We start from the raw sequence: 14410 nt of genomic DNA, 5'->3' as shown, positions 1-14410 counted from the left end.
AACGAGATCGAGTGAGAACGCGAGCGAGCGAGCGAGAGATTGAGAGCGAAAGAGAGAGAGAGAGAACGAGATCGAGTGAGAACGCGAGCGAGCGAGCGAGAGATTGAGAGCGAAAGAGAGAGAGAGAGAACGAGATCGAGTGAGAACGCGAGCGAGCGAGCGAGAGATAGAGAGCGGAAGAGAGAGAGAGAACGAGATCGAGTGAGAACGCGAGCGAGCGAGAGAGAGAGTGAGAGCGAAAGAGAGAGAGAGAACGAGATCGAGTGAGAACGCGAGCGAGCGAGAGATAGAGAGCAAAAGAGAGAAAGAAACACGCCGTACAGTAAGACGTTAACGATGCTGCTAGCTGCTACTCACATCCACCCCTCGTGTCGTACGGCGCCGCGCCGCGCTGAGTGAACAGTCGGCCCAGCTTCATGGCCCTGCTGCGACCCCTCAGATGATCCGCTATGCCACTCAGCCCCTCGCCGCCGCCGTATCCGCCGCCGCCGCTGTAGCCGCCTCCGCCGCCCCTAACCATTCCTCCTACCCTCCCTCGCCTTCCGTAACCACCACCCATCCCGTCTTCCTGTTCCCCGTAACCGTCTCCTCCCCTGTAGTCGTCGTTGCCCATGCCTGCGCTGGCCATCCCTCGTTCTCGGTATCCTCCCCCCATGCCTCCCCCTCGTTCTCGGAAACTGCCGCCGCCCATGCCTCCCCCACGCTCTCGAAAACCGCCGCCCATGCCTCCCCCACGCTCTCGAAAACCGCCGCCCATGCCTCCCCCACGCTCTCGAAAACCACCGCCAATGCCTCCCCCACGCTCTCGAAAACCGCCACCTCCTATTCCTCCCCCTCGTTCACGAAAACCGCCACCCCCTATTCCTCCCCCTCGTTCTCGGAAACCGCCGCCCATGCCTCCTCTACGCTCTCTAAACCCTCCGCCTGATTCCGTGAAACCGCCGCCCATTCCGCCTCCCCTCCCTCCATATCCACCCTCCATTCCACCGGCGCGGCCGCCTCCAAAACGACCTGCATCAGAGAAAGGACAACGACAAACTTCACGTTAGTATGCGACAACATCTTCGCTCGTTATGCGATCGCAAACGAAAAAATAATTAGAGGATTTTCACATGCAGGCGCATTAACATTGTAACTTGTCAGCTGTTGAAAAGTAAACCGAACTGCTCACTACACTAGAGTAATTTCACATCGTAACCGGGTTGTTACGCCAGCGCATATATATATATATACAGCCCTCGACACTAACGGTTGTCCGATTGCCCGGGACAAGTGAAAGTCTATGTCGGACAAGTTATTCTCTTGCCAAGTTGCCCTATCGGACAACTGAAAAGTTCTAGTTGTTTAAAATTCTTAACATCCTCTGAGCCAGGGCGCTATCGCACCACATTCTCACTTCAAACGTTTTCAAAGGTCCCTGAAAAAAGCAGCCCACGACACCCACTGTTACCATTACAGATTTATTCAGAGCGGCAATGCGTACCTCCCTGGCCGGGGCGGCATTGATTTATGTACTGGGGTGGGGGTACGATTGTTTATAAGTTGGTTGGGGCATATGTAGGGGGTGGGCATCGCTGGGATGAGAGGACGACAGCAAAACTCTTTCCTGTGATTGAGGAAAAAGCTGCAATCGGTAATGACACACAATGAGCGTGCCAGCATGCAAACATAAACGTGTGAATTTCATTACGATTTTACATGTACTGTATTTACTCGTGTATAAGTCTCACCATATATTTTGCATTAAAAAGTTGGTACAAACATTGGTACATTAACAAGATTTCTTAGCCTCGTCTATAAGTGGCACCCCCTGATTTTTTTTATTGAAGTTGTGTACAAAAAGCGCGGTTTACACACAAGTAAATACGGTATATATACTGTAAGTGTAATACACACGCACGCACGCATGCAAACGCGTGCGCAGACACATGCCTAGGTATGTGCGAGCCTATATGCACGCAGGAAATACTGGCAAAAATATCAGGAGTGTATAATATATATATATATACCTACATCTATCTATATATACATTATATGTATCTATTTATATAATATAGATCTCTATATTATACACTCCTGATAATATGATATGCACTGAACCAAAAGAGGACATTAACGGCTCATAGATTGCACAAGTAAATTTTGGACAAGTAAAATCAAAATTCGGACAAGTAAAAATTGATTCTTGTTGCCCGACAGGACAACCAGATCTGAAAATAAGCATCGAGGCCTGATATATATACACCATAATTACCTTCACCCAACGGAGTTGGAGGAGGTTATGTGATCGGTCTCGTGTGTTCGTGTGTTAGTGTGTTTGCGCGATCGATATTAACGCGTCGAGTCAGCGAGCCAGCCAGCAGCAGGCCAGTCAGTCAGCAGCAGCCAGCAGCGAGCCAGCTCGTAACCCATACATGTTACATGGGGCGTATGGCATATGTTGCTGGCGGAGGTATGCACTCCGTGAGTGCCCTCTGTCTAGTTTAGCATTGCGAATAGAATAAACCACAGAGTTGTGTTCAGCCAAATTCTAGCTCCCAAAAAACTATGCGTGTGAGAAACACACGCTAAAACATCACCACACGAGAGTAATTCGCAGACCAAGACACGACTTGTGTCACCGCACACACGCCCCCACCCCTTGCTACCATCGCTGCGTCGCACGCCCTGAAGCCTCCTCCGTCACCCCCTCTTCCTCCTCCTCCGCTCCTCCTTACCTTGCTGCCCGAATCCTCCTCCGTCACCTCCTCTTCCTCCTCCCTGGCCGCGGTACCTCCCGCGGAACTCCTCCTCCGCCACATCGTCCGCGTAGTAATCGTCCACGTCCATGTCGAACCGGCACGCGACGTTGCTCCTCCCGTATCCGCCGCCACCTCCGGGATGCATCATTTCCTCCTCATCCACGTCGTGTCCGCAGCCGCCGCACGTGTGGCCGCCGCCGCCGCCGCCGCCGAATTCACGCTCGTGGCCGCGGAAGCGTTGCCGCTGGCCGCCGCCGTAGCTGCTGCCGCCTGAAAGGTTGGGGTCAGGGGTCAAGGTTGGGGGTCGGAGGGGAAGGACATTAGACGGGGCAGGGGTGTCTGAGAGTGGACACTCTACCTGCCTCCCTCTCTTCCTTCCTTCCTATGTCCCTCCCTCCCTGCCTGCTTCCCTCTATTCTTACCTCCGTCTGCCTGCCTGCCTGCCAGCCTCTCTGCTCGACTCCCTCCCTGCCTGCATTCCTCCTCCCTACCTCTCCGCCTGCCTCCTTCCCTTCCTCCCTCTCCGCCTGCCTCCTTCCATTCCTCCCTCCCTGCCTGCCTTTCTCTTTTCCTACCTCCCTGCCTGCCTCCGTCTGCCTGCCTGCCTGTCTCCCTACATACAGCCTCTCTGCTTGACTCCTTGTTTGCATTCTTTCCTCCATACCTCCCTGCCTCCCTTCCTACCTTCCTGCCTGCCTTCCTCCTTTCCTACCTACATGCATGCCATCCTCCCACTTTGCCTCCTTCCCTTCCCACCTCCCCGCCTGCTTCCGCCCCTTTCTCCCTCCGTGCCTACCTTCCTTTCTCATTACCTCCATCTGCCTACCTGCCTCCCTCCCTGCCTTCCTCCTTCCATTCCTCCCTCCCTGTCTGCCTTTCTCCCTTCCTGCCTGCCTTCCTCCTTTCCTACCTCCCTGCCTGCCTTCCTCCCTCACTGCCTCCTTCCCTTCCCACCTCCCCGCCTGCTTCCGTCCCTTTCTCCCTCCGTGCCTACCTTCCTTTCTCATTACCTCCATCTGCCTACCTGCCTCCCTACCTGCCTTCCTCCTTCCATTCCTCCCTCCCTGTCTGCCTTTCTCCTTTCTTACTTCCCTCTTGACCTACCTCCCTCCCTACCTGCCCGCCTGCCTCTTTCCCTTTCTCCCTCCCTCCCAGCCTGCCCCCCTCCCTCCTCTGCTAGCCTCTTCTAACTCTGAGGAGCTCGATAGTGACTAGACGATGACTCACCGGAGTAGCCCTCGTCGCCATAGCGATCGCCGCGCGAGTTGAAGCCGCCTCCCCAGCTGTGATTGTCGTTGTGGTTGTCTGTCGCAAACAATGATGTGCGTCGTTAGCATCATTCCCACCTACAGGGATCGTTTCAATCTCATCGGGTTAGGGTTAGGGTTAGGGTTGGGGTTATGGTTCGGGTTTTGGTTTGGGCTAGGGTTAGGGTTAGGGTTAGGGTTAGGGTTAGAGTTATAGTTAGAGTTATAGTTAGAGTTAGGCTTGGGGTTAGCAAGATGAAACAAACAATGCCTGCATTCATTTGTCAACGAGATGCTCTGGAATATTTCAAAAGTCAACTCTACGCTTGTTTTCCGTATTTTAATTTTGTTTAAATAATTACTTCATTTCCCGATTTGTCACAAACAGGTTATAGCAAATGCAAAATACATTTAATTACACACCTTGATGATTTGATATGTACATATACATGCATACACCGCGGTTAATGCTTGTTGGTATGCAGATTCTTACCTCCACCACCACCGCCTGCTTTTCCAGAGTCGTGTCCCTTATTTGTAAAGGCTTTCTTTACCTCTACTTGGTGTCCATTAAGCGTGATATGCCTAATCACTGAAAGTAGACAAATAAACAAAAAATAGATTACAATTTTTTTTTATAAATGTCTTCTAATTTTGTTTGCTAATGGATAAATTTTCGAGTCTCCTCAATTAGAACAAAACTACGTTTAGAGAGACTAGCGTTGCTGTGGAACATGACCATACTGTGACTGTGTGTGGTTTCCCTACTACTGCTGCTGCTATTACTATCTACTCCTAGTACTACTACTACTGATGCTGCTGTTGCTGCTGGGAGCTGCTATGTGACTATCGTACTTCTTAGTACTACTAGCTTACTAACTCGCTGCTTGCTGTCTGTGGCTGCTGCTATTACATATCCGTTACTGTGCCTAGTACTACTAACTGGGCATGCTGCTGCTGCTGGATTTACTATCTACCTTGCTATGTAGCGTTACTTACTACTGCTGCTGCTGTTTTTTTTACGGGAGCTCTTTTTCAAAAGTCTGTGGAAAATTTTTTTACGCGAGCTATTTGGAGCTCGCCGGGAGTGATTTCGGAGGTTTGAAGAGGCGAATCCTCAATGCTCCTGTGATTTTTTACCCTGCTGGTCACCGAGCTACTCCGTTCGCTGCTGTTGCTACTGTGGCTGCTGAACTTTGACACGCTTTCTCTCTCAACACACTACTACTTCACAGGCGTGCGCGCGACCTTAACCCTCGAAACTACTGCACACACCAGCGAGTTTGTCGACGGCGGTCGGTAGTTCGTCGAACGCGACGACAACGCGATCCTCGCCTCTTGTTTTTCCCTGGACCTGTGTTGAGTGTCACCGCGCAGACCGGTTCACGGTGCCCCGGTAGCGGGGCCTGAAATGAATCCCGGCAGCAATTGCTCGGTCAACGTCAGATGCAGGCCCGCCAGACAAACACTAATTCTTGATGTTGGAACGGTAAGTCGACGTTTCGCCACCTGCCGTCGAACTGCGCGCTCAAACAAAGATTATTATATTAAGCGTGTTCGTTATCAAGATCGTTAATTATAAGCATGCCGACATTTGTTTTGTCACGCAAATTCCATGCTAGCATTAGTCGATGCCATCGAGAAGTGACATGGAGATTTAAAGATTATTCGCTGGCGCGCGTTTGTTAGATAAAGTCGTTATCACACACGCACAACAATTTGCTTTTGTCACGGCGCAAGCGTGCGTGGAGTCGGGCATTGGCTTAACCTTGCTAGTGAATGTGGCAACACAAAATTTAACGCACTTCATGATGTTCGTAAGCGGTACTGCATTCTGTTTATAACTACCCACATATACATACAGCTTTCACCGCAACACTCACCTCTTCTCGGCGGCGGCGCGTTGCATCGGGTGGTGGGGCACCTGCACGGGTCGGGTCAGGCGGTGTGCGCGTCTCACGTACACTGCACCTCTCGGGGCGCCGCGGCGTTTTCCTCTCTCACCTCTCTCACGTTGGCACGCACCTCTGGTGCGCGCCTTCTCTCGGTCTCATCTCACGACTCTGCTCTAGCGAGGTCACTCACGCTGTCTGACGTACCGCCCGCTCCTCGCCGGCGCGCGCCTCTCATGCTCACCGCTGCCCACGACCTCTCGCGCGCGCGCGTCTCGATGCCACCGGAGGCCACCTCTTCGCCGGGGCGGCAAGCTGCTCTCATGCTCACCCAGCTCTCGCAGCATGGTATGCTCACTTTCTCGGCCCGGCGTGATTTCGCGGATCGCGTCTGTCATGCTACCCACCCACGAGCTCTCGCCAGCGTTGGATACGCTCGACTTCTCGCGGCGCGCACTCTCACGCTCAACCCCGCACGCTCTCGCGGGCGCGCGGCTCTCACGCTACACGGCCACCTCTCGCCATAGTGTGGTAGCGCTCACCTCTGGCGCGGCGCGCGCTCGGGGTCACGCGCACCCACGCTTCGCGACGGCGTGGTACGGCTACCACTCTCGCGCGGGCGCGCTCTTCTGACGTGCACGGCCACCTCTCGCGGCGTGGTTACGCTCACACTCTCGCAGCGCGCTCGTCGATGCTCACACCACGCTTCGCGCACGCGCTCTCATGCTCACCCACCTCTCGCGGCGGTGGTACGCTCCTTCTCGCGGCGCGCTCTCAATGCTCACGACCTCTCTGGACCACGCTCTTCGCGGCCCGCGCTCTCATGCTCCCCACCTCTCGCGGCGTGGTAACGCTCACCTCTCGGCAGCGCGCTCATCATGCTCACCCACTCTCTCGCAGGGCGGGCGAAGCTTTCATGCTCACACTCAGCTCCCTCCGCGTGGTACGTCACTCTCTCGCGGCCGCGCTCGTCATGGCTCACGCCACTCTCCACCCGCGGCACCGGCTCTCATGCTCACGCCACCTCTCGCGCGTGCTCTCTCAGCTGCTCACCCACGCTCTCCGTGGCGGCGGTAGGCGCAGCGGCTCTCATGGGCGCCGCCTCTCATGCTCCAGGGGCACCGCTCTCCACGGCGCGCATGCATCTCACGGCTCACCCCACTCTTCGGCGGCTGGTAGCGAGTCACCCTCATGCGGCGCCGCTCTCCATCTCACCCAACTCTCCGCGGCGGGGGCGCCTCTGCGACGCTTCACCCACCTCCTCCGCGGCGCCTGCGCTCTCACGCTCACCGCGTTGATGGACCACCTCCTCGCGGGCGTGGTAAACCGCTACACCCTCGTCGTGGACGCGCGCTCTCATGCTCACAACCCCTCTCACGGCCGTGTGCTACGCCCAACAGCTTGCGCGGATATAAAATACCGTCAGACCGGACACTCTCGCGAACGTGGTAGTCGGGGTCCCACAATATATAGCGCGGTCTACGCCACGCTCACGCCACCTCTCGCGGCGTGGTACGCCCCGTTCACCTCTCGGGGCGTGCGGCTCTCTGCTCGACGGGTTCACCTTGTCCCGGTCGTCGCGGCGTGTACGCTCACCAGCGTGTGCTCGCGGCGCGCGCTCCTCATAGCTGCACTGACGAGCGTGCATCTCTCGCGCGGCGCAGCTCTCATGCTCACTCACATCTCGCGCGCGCGCTCGTCACGGCACCCACCTCGGTGCGGGGCGTGGTAAGCTCACCCTCCGCGGAGGTCTCACTTCTCGAGACGCTCACATTGGCACCACCTCTCGCGGCGCGGATACGCTCACGCTCTCGGCGGCTCACAGCTCTCGAGACGCATCACAGCCACGCTCTCGCGGACGCGGTACGCGATTTAATAAATACGCGGCGACGCTCGTTCAACAGGCTCACACCAGCTCTCGCGGCTTGGTACGCTCACCTCCTCGCGCGGACACGCTCTCAGACCTCACTGAGGCCACCTCTCGCGGCGATGGTACGCGTGCACGCGGTAACTCTCGCGCGATCTCGCTCTCCCCCACGCTCGAACCACCTCTCAACGGGGTGGTATGCATCACCGCGTCGTCCGGCGCTCTCAAGACGCTCACCATGACCCACCTCTCGCGGCGTGGTACGCCCACCTCTCATGCGCAGGCGCTTTCTCACGCGTCACCCGGCGCACCTCAACGCGGGGAGCGGATAATCCGCTCCACTGCGTGCGCGGCGCGCCGTTGGGCTCGGCTTCAACCTCGACTGACCCGGCGGGCAGTCGATCGTGTGCGGCCGGTTCTTCATGACGTCGTCGACCTCCGCCGCCCGCCTGTAGGTGACGAAGCCGAACCCTCGTGAGCGATTCGACCCGGTCTCCTTCATGACGACGACGTCCATCAGCTTGCCCCACGTGGAGAAGTAGCCCCTCAGCGCCTCCTCGCTCGTCTTCCAGTTGAGCCCGCCGACGAACAGCTTGCGGAACGCCTCCTTCTCGCTGTCGTCTTCTCCGCCGCCCTGCGGAGGAGGCGGGGGTGGTGGTGGTGTGAGTACGTAGCTGCAATGCTCAACCTGCTTCCACCCTTCCTTCGCTAGCCCGCCACGCGACCTCCCTCCGCCCGCTCCGACCCCTCCGTCAGTCAGCCCCGCTCCCTCCACCCACTCTCACCTCCTTCGGAATGGCTCGTTTCGGCTCAACGACCTTGCCATCGATCTTGTGCGGCTGGGTCTCCTTGAGGCACGCCTCCAGCTCAGCTTCCTTTCTCAGCGTGATGAAGGCAAAGCCTCGAGACTTCGCCGTCGCCGGGTCCTTCATCAGCTTCACGTCCTCCACCTAACGAGGCGTGATTATCGAGGTGTCATTAAAACGGCGTGATTAACATGGAGTGATTACCGTGGCCTGATTACCGAGGCGTGATTAACGAGGTCTAATTAATAAGGCCTGATTAACTAGGTGTAATTAATGGTGTAATTAACAAGGTATCATTAACGAGGTGATTAACTAAAACTAAATAGTGATTTTCCTAAACTAACAGCACCTAATCGTCATCTAGTCACACATTTTAACAAACAAACAACCAAACAATCAAACTAACAAACTAACAAACACAAATGATGAACGTAACTTTACAATCAATGTGATATGTTCTTTAAAAAGATGAACAAGACAAAAAACGAACAAATTGCAGCTCGAAACGCAAACAAAAACAAATTAAAAAACTCGGAAACCTAACAACAATAATAGAAATGATGACGTTTGTGTACCTCGCCCCACTTGGAGAAGTATTCCTCCAGCGTCTCCTCCGTAGTGCGCGGGCGGAGACCACCGACAAACACCTTCCGTGTGTGCTCCTCCTCCGGTTCCTCCTCGACCGCCACCTTCTCCGTCTTCATGGCAACACCGTCGGTCTTACCCCCGCCATCCTCCTCCACTTCCTCTCCGCCCCCTCCATCGTCTGGGTTTTGTCCGTTTTCGCCGGATGGCGCATCGGCGGCATCGAGTGCCTCGTTTTCGTCTTCCTTCCTGTCTTTGTCTTCCTTCCCATCTTCGTCTTCCTTCCCATCTTCGTCTTCCTTCCCGTCTTTGTCTTCCTTCCCATCTTCGTCTTCCTTCCCGACTTCGTCTTCCTTCCCATCTTCATCTTCCTTCCCGTCTTCCTTCCCGCCTTCGTCTTCCTTCCCATCTTCATCTTCCTTCCCGTCTTCCTTCCCGCCTTCGTCTTCCTTCCCATCTTCCTTCCCGTCTTTGTCTTCCTTCCCATCTTCGTCTTCCATCCCGTCTTCCTTCCCGTCATTGATTACGATGACGTCCATGTCCTCGATCTCCTCCATGACTGTGACCTCGTGCTGCGTACAGACATAGACATGGGGATGAAGTGAGTTGCTAAAGTTAATATTTCAAACACAATCTCGTGTTTTCCCCCACTTTTACGACACTTGCCGTTATTGCTTGAGTAACAGCAACTGTCTAGAGTAACAATAAATGTTTTAGAACCTTCGTATTCACCAAAGCATGCATGTTTCGAACAAGTTTCGAAAAGTCGCCCGTTTCGCTGTAATCTTGGACGAGAGCAAAGTGTTTTACAAATTGGTGTAGTGATATATCCGCTGGGAGGTGAGACTATATTTTGCTATATTTTTCAGATTAAGTGTTTCTGAACAAGAATCTTGCAAACATAGCGTTAAAAGCTAAACCAAACTTCTCGCAACCCTAGAGTATGGGCTCAAATGAGCATCACATGTGTACCATGTTGGGCGGAGTTACAACTATCCTCTATGGATCCATCCCGGAATTTCTCCCCGTAGGTTGAGTCCGTATGGTTGGATGGTGTTTAATAGATGGTGGCATGTGTGAAGAGGAGGCCTGTACAACATTAGGTAGCACAGCGGAGTAGTGCCCCATAGAGGCCGTCCAGGCCTCGTCTTCACACATATCTAAGCAGGGTGGTGGGGGGGGGGTGAGATTGACAGATCACCAGCGAACAATGACGACGTAGTATAAATTAGGTGGTCTAGGTTAATTTGTATTGTTGAAGCTGTGGCATTGAGTAATGGGGAAATTGGGAGGTGAGCATTCCTAAAACAATGATGATCATGAAGCACTTGGTATAAACTAGGTTAATTTGTATTGTTAAAGCTGCAGCATTGAGTAATGAAGAATTTTTTTGTGGGGGCGGGCGAACTCTCCTTCCACCAATGACAATGTAGTAAGTATAAACTGTATAAATGTAAATACAGATCATTTGAACTGGGATAAATTGTACTGTGGGAATTGTGGCATCGAGCAATAAAGACTTCTAACGACAATGTAGTATAAACTCATTGTCATAAATTGTTTTGTGGGAATCGCGGTATCGGGTAGTAACGAATTATGGGGAGGGGCAGCGGTGGTGCGGCGGAGAGCACACTGTCACTGGGACTGTGGGCTATAAGTTATGGCATTCGAGTACTGACATTGTAGACTGGTAGACACTGCTGTTGTGGTGTCCGGCTAGGCATTTTATCCCAGTGCAGGGGTAGAAATTAACTTTTGAACTAGGGTGTCCAACGAACTCCCTGCCCTCAAAAAGAGGGAGTCTGCAGCAAAATAAGAGAGTCCGTAGTCTGAAGTTCAAAACTAAAGCATAACAACAATAACGCAGGTGCTTATTTTGAAGATTTATGCAATGCACGTCTGCTAAATGTCCTTTAAATATTTGCTGAAAAAATACGGTAATTCCGCGAGGCTGTGCTCTGGAACAAATTCGTTAGTATGGCAGAATTTTCAAGGAGTCACATGGACTCCTGCATATGTCAAATCAGGGAGTCCGACACAAAATCAGGGAGTATTTGAATCCGGACTCCCGTTAATTTCGCACCCTGCCAGTGTTTGCTTCAGCACCTGCTGTAACAGTAGGCTCATCTTGTCACCACGAGACAAACAATCTCATTCGTACAACAGCAAGAAACCGGAAAAACGTTGTTTTGAAAACACACCAATGCCAAGAGAGCTGCTGAGATCCTGTAAGGTCAGACATTATACCACTGCACGCAACCCAGATAAATGTTAAAAAAAATGTAACCCAAAATGTAAAAAAAAACTTTTGGGTCGCGGCTATTTTCGTGGGTCGGTCGGAGGACAGCAAACATTTTTTAAGGATGGCCTTGATACTTCATTGTGTTAATCGTAGATACTGAGACAAAGGTGGTCGCCGAATTCATCGGCTTGATCTGCTTTGTTACCGGGTTTAAGTTACCACATTTACACTGACACTGTCGTAAAAAAATGTTCATTCTACTTTAATTTTAGCCTTCACAAAGGTGTAGCCTGCAGATTAACCAGGCAACTACAATATTCTACATGCGTTTTTTATTAGAATGTGATCGTGCCGGGTATTTCAATTCAAATTTCACGATCCGTGGAATGTATCCGATTTTCCCGCTGAATAAGTTTACTGTTTATTAGCTCTAGTAGTAGTAATGATTAGTGAATTAAAAACTACCCCGCACTCAACACCGGCTCGTCGCTGATTCGTCGCAGTAACTCTGCTGTAACTGAAAAATCAACGAAAAATCAAGGTAAGGTAATCAAGGTAAAAGTTCAAAGATAAATTTCCAGTTCTTGAAGATATTTACCTTGATTTTTTGTTGATTTTTCAGTTACAGCAGAGTTACTGCGACTAATCAGCGACGAGCCGGTGTTGAGTGCGGGGTAGTTCTTAATTCACTAATCATGGCGGTACACACTACTACTCACGCGTGCGCGACCTTAACCCTCGAAACTACTCACACGCGAGTTTGTCGACGGGGTCGTAGTCGTCGAACGCGACGAACGCGAATCCTCGCCTCTTGTTTGTTCCCTGGACCGTGTTGAGTGTCACCGCCGTCACGGTGCCATAGCGGCCGAAGAATTCCCGCAGCATTCGCTCGTCAACATCAGAGTGCAGCCCGCCGACAAACACTTTCTTGATGTTGACGCGGTAGTCAACGTTTCCCACCTCCTGCGAACGCGCGCGAAACAAATTATTATTTAGCATTCGTTATCAAGTCGTTATTATAAGTGCGACATTTGTTTTGTCACGCAAACTATGCATTAGTCGACATGCAAGAGAGGACATGCATATTCCTGGCGACGCGTTCGTTATTAAGTCGTTATCACAACCACAACATTTGTTTTTGTCACGCGACGCGTGCGTGGAGTCGGCATTGCTAACCTTCTGTGAATGTCCCATGTTGTAAAGTCGCGTCGCCGACGTCGTCTGAACAACGTTTTGACAAGGTACATCGTATCTTTGCCACACTTGCGCGCGGATTACGAGAACAGTGGTTTGCCACCACGTTTAAAGCGCTCGCTAATCGTGGCCATCGCAGTGACAGGGGGTGGATTAATCTGTTGTATGTGGCAAGGTCGAGATGGATTACATCTGCTTCTCATTTGACTATGCGTACTCAGAAAGGTTTATTATCAGAATCTTAGAGCTGCTGATTATTTTCTCTTGGTCTTTAGTGGTTGATAGCTCCACAGTGAAAAGCTGTAATCTCTGGTGATGCGCCCACATTGACGCCAATTTTAATTACGTGCCCTTTCCCTAACCCACAATCTTCTTTTATAATTTCTGTGTAGTTCATTTTAGTGGGCCCCAATAGGCTGTCCCATATACAAAGCGCCTGTAGGATTCCGACATGCTAAAACTGCACTCTGACAACACTATTTTATCTAATTTACGGCCGTGTTAGCATAATCAAATCTCCAGAAATACCTACAAATGCCGTCTGCTTTATTATACCATGTTTACCTACATACAAAAAACACTCTGCCATGCCAGTCATATCCTCCTCTTTACCATCACGTTTAACTTATTAAAACATCAACGAACATAAAAATCACGCAAACTTCACTACATCACAAAACTGCCAATGCTTGCATGAACCGCACCAGAAAAACTCACAAGCGATGAATTCATTGGCACGGTGAGAAATGTTCGTTGAGCGGGTTTCGCAATATACCAAAAGATTATGGCAGCTTTTGTGGTGTAGTGAAGTTTCGTGATATTTTAATTCGTGATGTTTTAATATATTAAACGTGAATAAAGAGGAGAATACTGCATGGCAAGTGTTTTGTAATGTATGTAAGCGTGATTAATAAAGGCGACGGAGCTTTAGGTATTTCTGGATTTTTGATGTAAACACGGCCCGTAAATAGTAAAAGGTTGTCGTGCAGTTTGCATGCGGAATTCACAGGTTCGTCTATGGAAGCCCAGGGAACAATTCCAGAGCCAAAAATCTGCAATGGCAAATGTGCCAATACCAAAATAAAATTTGCATAGCAATTGATAAATTTGTATAGGACATTTTTTCTCAGACAATCACAGTGCAATTACAACCGCAGTGCATGCTTGGCGTGTTTATTCGTCGGGCTCGTGCCTGTGATACATGGCACAGCTGAGCTAAGCTAGACACACAGCGAGTTCTCTCACGCCCTGCCCGCAGCGTTTAATAAACAGCGGTGCGAGCTGGCAACTCGCGCGGCTCGCCAATGTCGAGTAAAATAATATCGGGCCGGCGAGTGAAAGCTATAAGCGTTGACTCGCCCCATGTGCAGGAGTAATAAATAATTGTCTAGAACTTTAAGATTCCAGAATGTTGGTTCCTTACGTTTAATATCCAAAGCATTGAGTTAAATACAGTTCTAAGCGATAGTGAAGGCGCTAGCCGACTTCCTGCGAGCCACGACATCTCACTTACATATTATGCAAGGTCGCCGGAAGAAAGCAGCCCGCCGAGAGCGGCGCAGGCGCCAGCACAGCGTGGCTGTGTATAAACGTGCCTGGGGCGGCATTATTGATTGATGTACGGGGGGGGGGGGGGGAGTGCAAAGGATGTGTTTACAAAGTCGCCGTTTGCTTGGTGTTAACAAAATCAATAAAATCGGCGTAAACTGGCATTTCATTGACGGAGGCAAAGCAGCCCAGAGAATAAAAGTAATTGGTAAACATGTTTTTCGCGTTTACATCTCGCATGGCTGCATCGCAACAATGCGATTCATAAAAAAATATGCTCGTAAGCAA

General features: G+C 51.5%; 1 protein-coding gene across 1 annotated transcript in view; it reads right to left on the bottom strand.

Moving 5' to 3' along the window:
• The window catches only part of LOC106808969 (heterogeneous nuclear ribonucleoprotein 87F-like), a 22932-nt gene that overhangs the window by 2465 nt on the left and 6057 nt on the right, over window positions 1–14410 (bottom strand). The window contains exons 2-11 of the mRNA XM_014811907.1: window positions 9618–9710; window positions 9129–9473; window positions 8533–8697; window positions 8112–8381; window positions 6526–6539; window positions 5477–5499; window positions 4482–4580; window positions 3969–4046; window positions 2718–3011; window positions 358–1011 (exon numbers count right to left, since the gene is read on the bottom strand). Coding sequence (XP_014667393.1) covers window positions 358–1011; window positions 2718–3011; window positions 3969–4046; window positions 4482–4580; window positions 5477–5499; window positions 6526–6539; window positions 8112–8381; window positions 8533–8697; window positions 9129–9473; window positions 9618–9710 — 2035 coding nt within the window. The remainder of the gene's footprint in view (window positions 1–357; window positions 1012–2717; window positions 3012–3968; window positions 4047–4481; window positions 4581–5476; window positions 5500–6525; window positions 6540–8111; window positions 8382–8532; window positions 8698–9128; window positions 9474–9617; window positions 9711–14410) is intronic.

The sequence above is a fragment of the Priapulus caudatus genome, unplaced genomic scaffold (assembly GCF_000485595.1).
Source record: "Priapulus caudatus unplaced genomic scaffold, Priapulus_caudatus-5.0.1 Scaffold319, whole genome shotgun sequence".
NCBI classification, from domain to species: domain Eukaryota; kingdom Metazoa; phylum Priapulida; class Priapulimorpha; order Priapulimorphida; family Priapulidae; genus Priapulus; species Priapulus caudatus.
The sequence above is the reverse complement of the archived record's forward strand: the minus strand, read 5'-3'. Positions and strand labels throughout refer to the sequence as shown.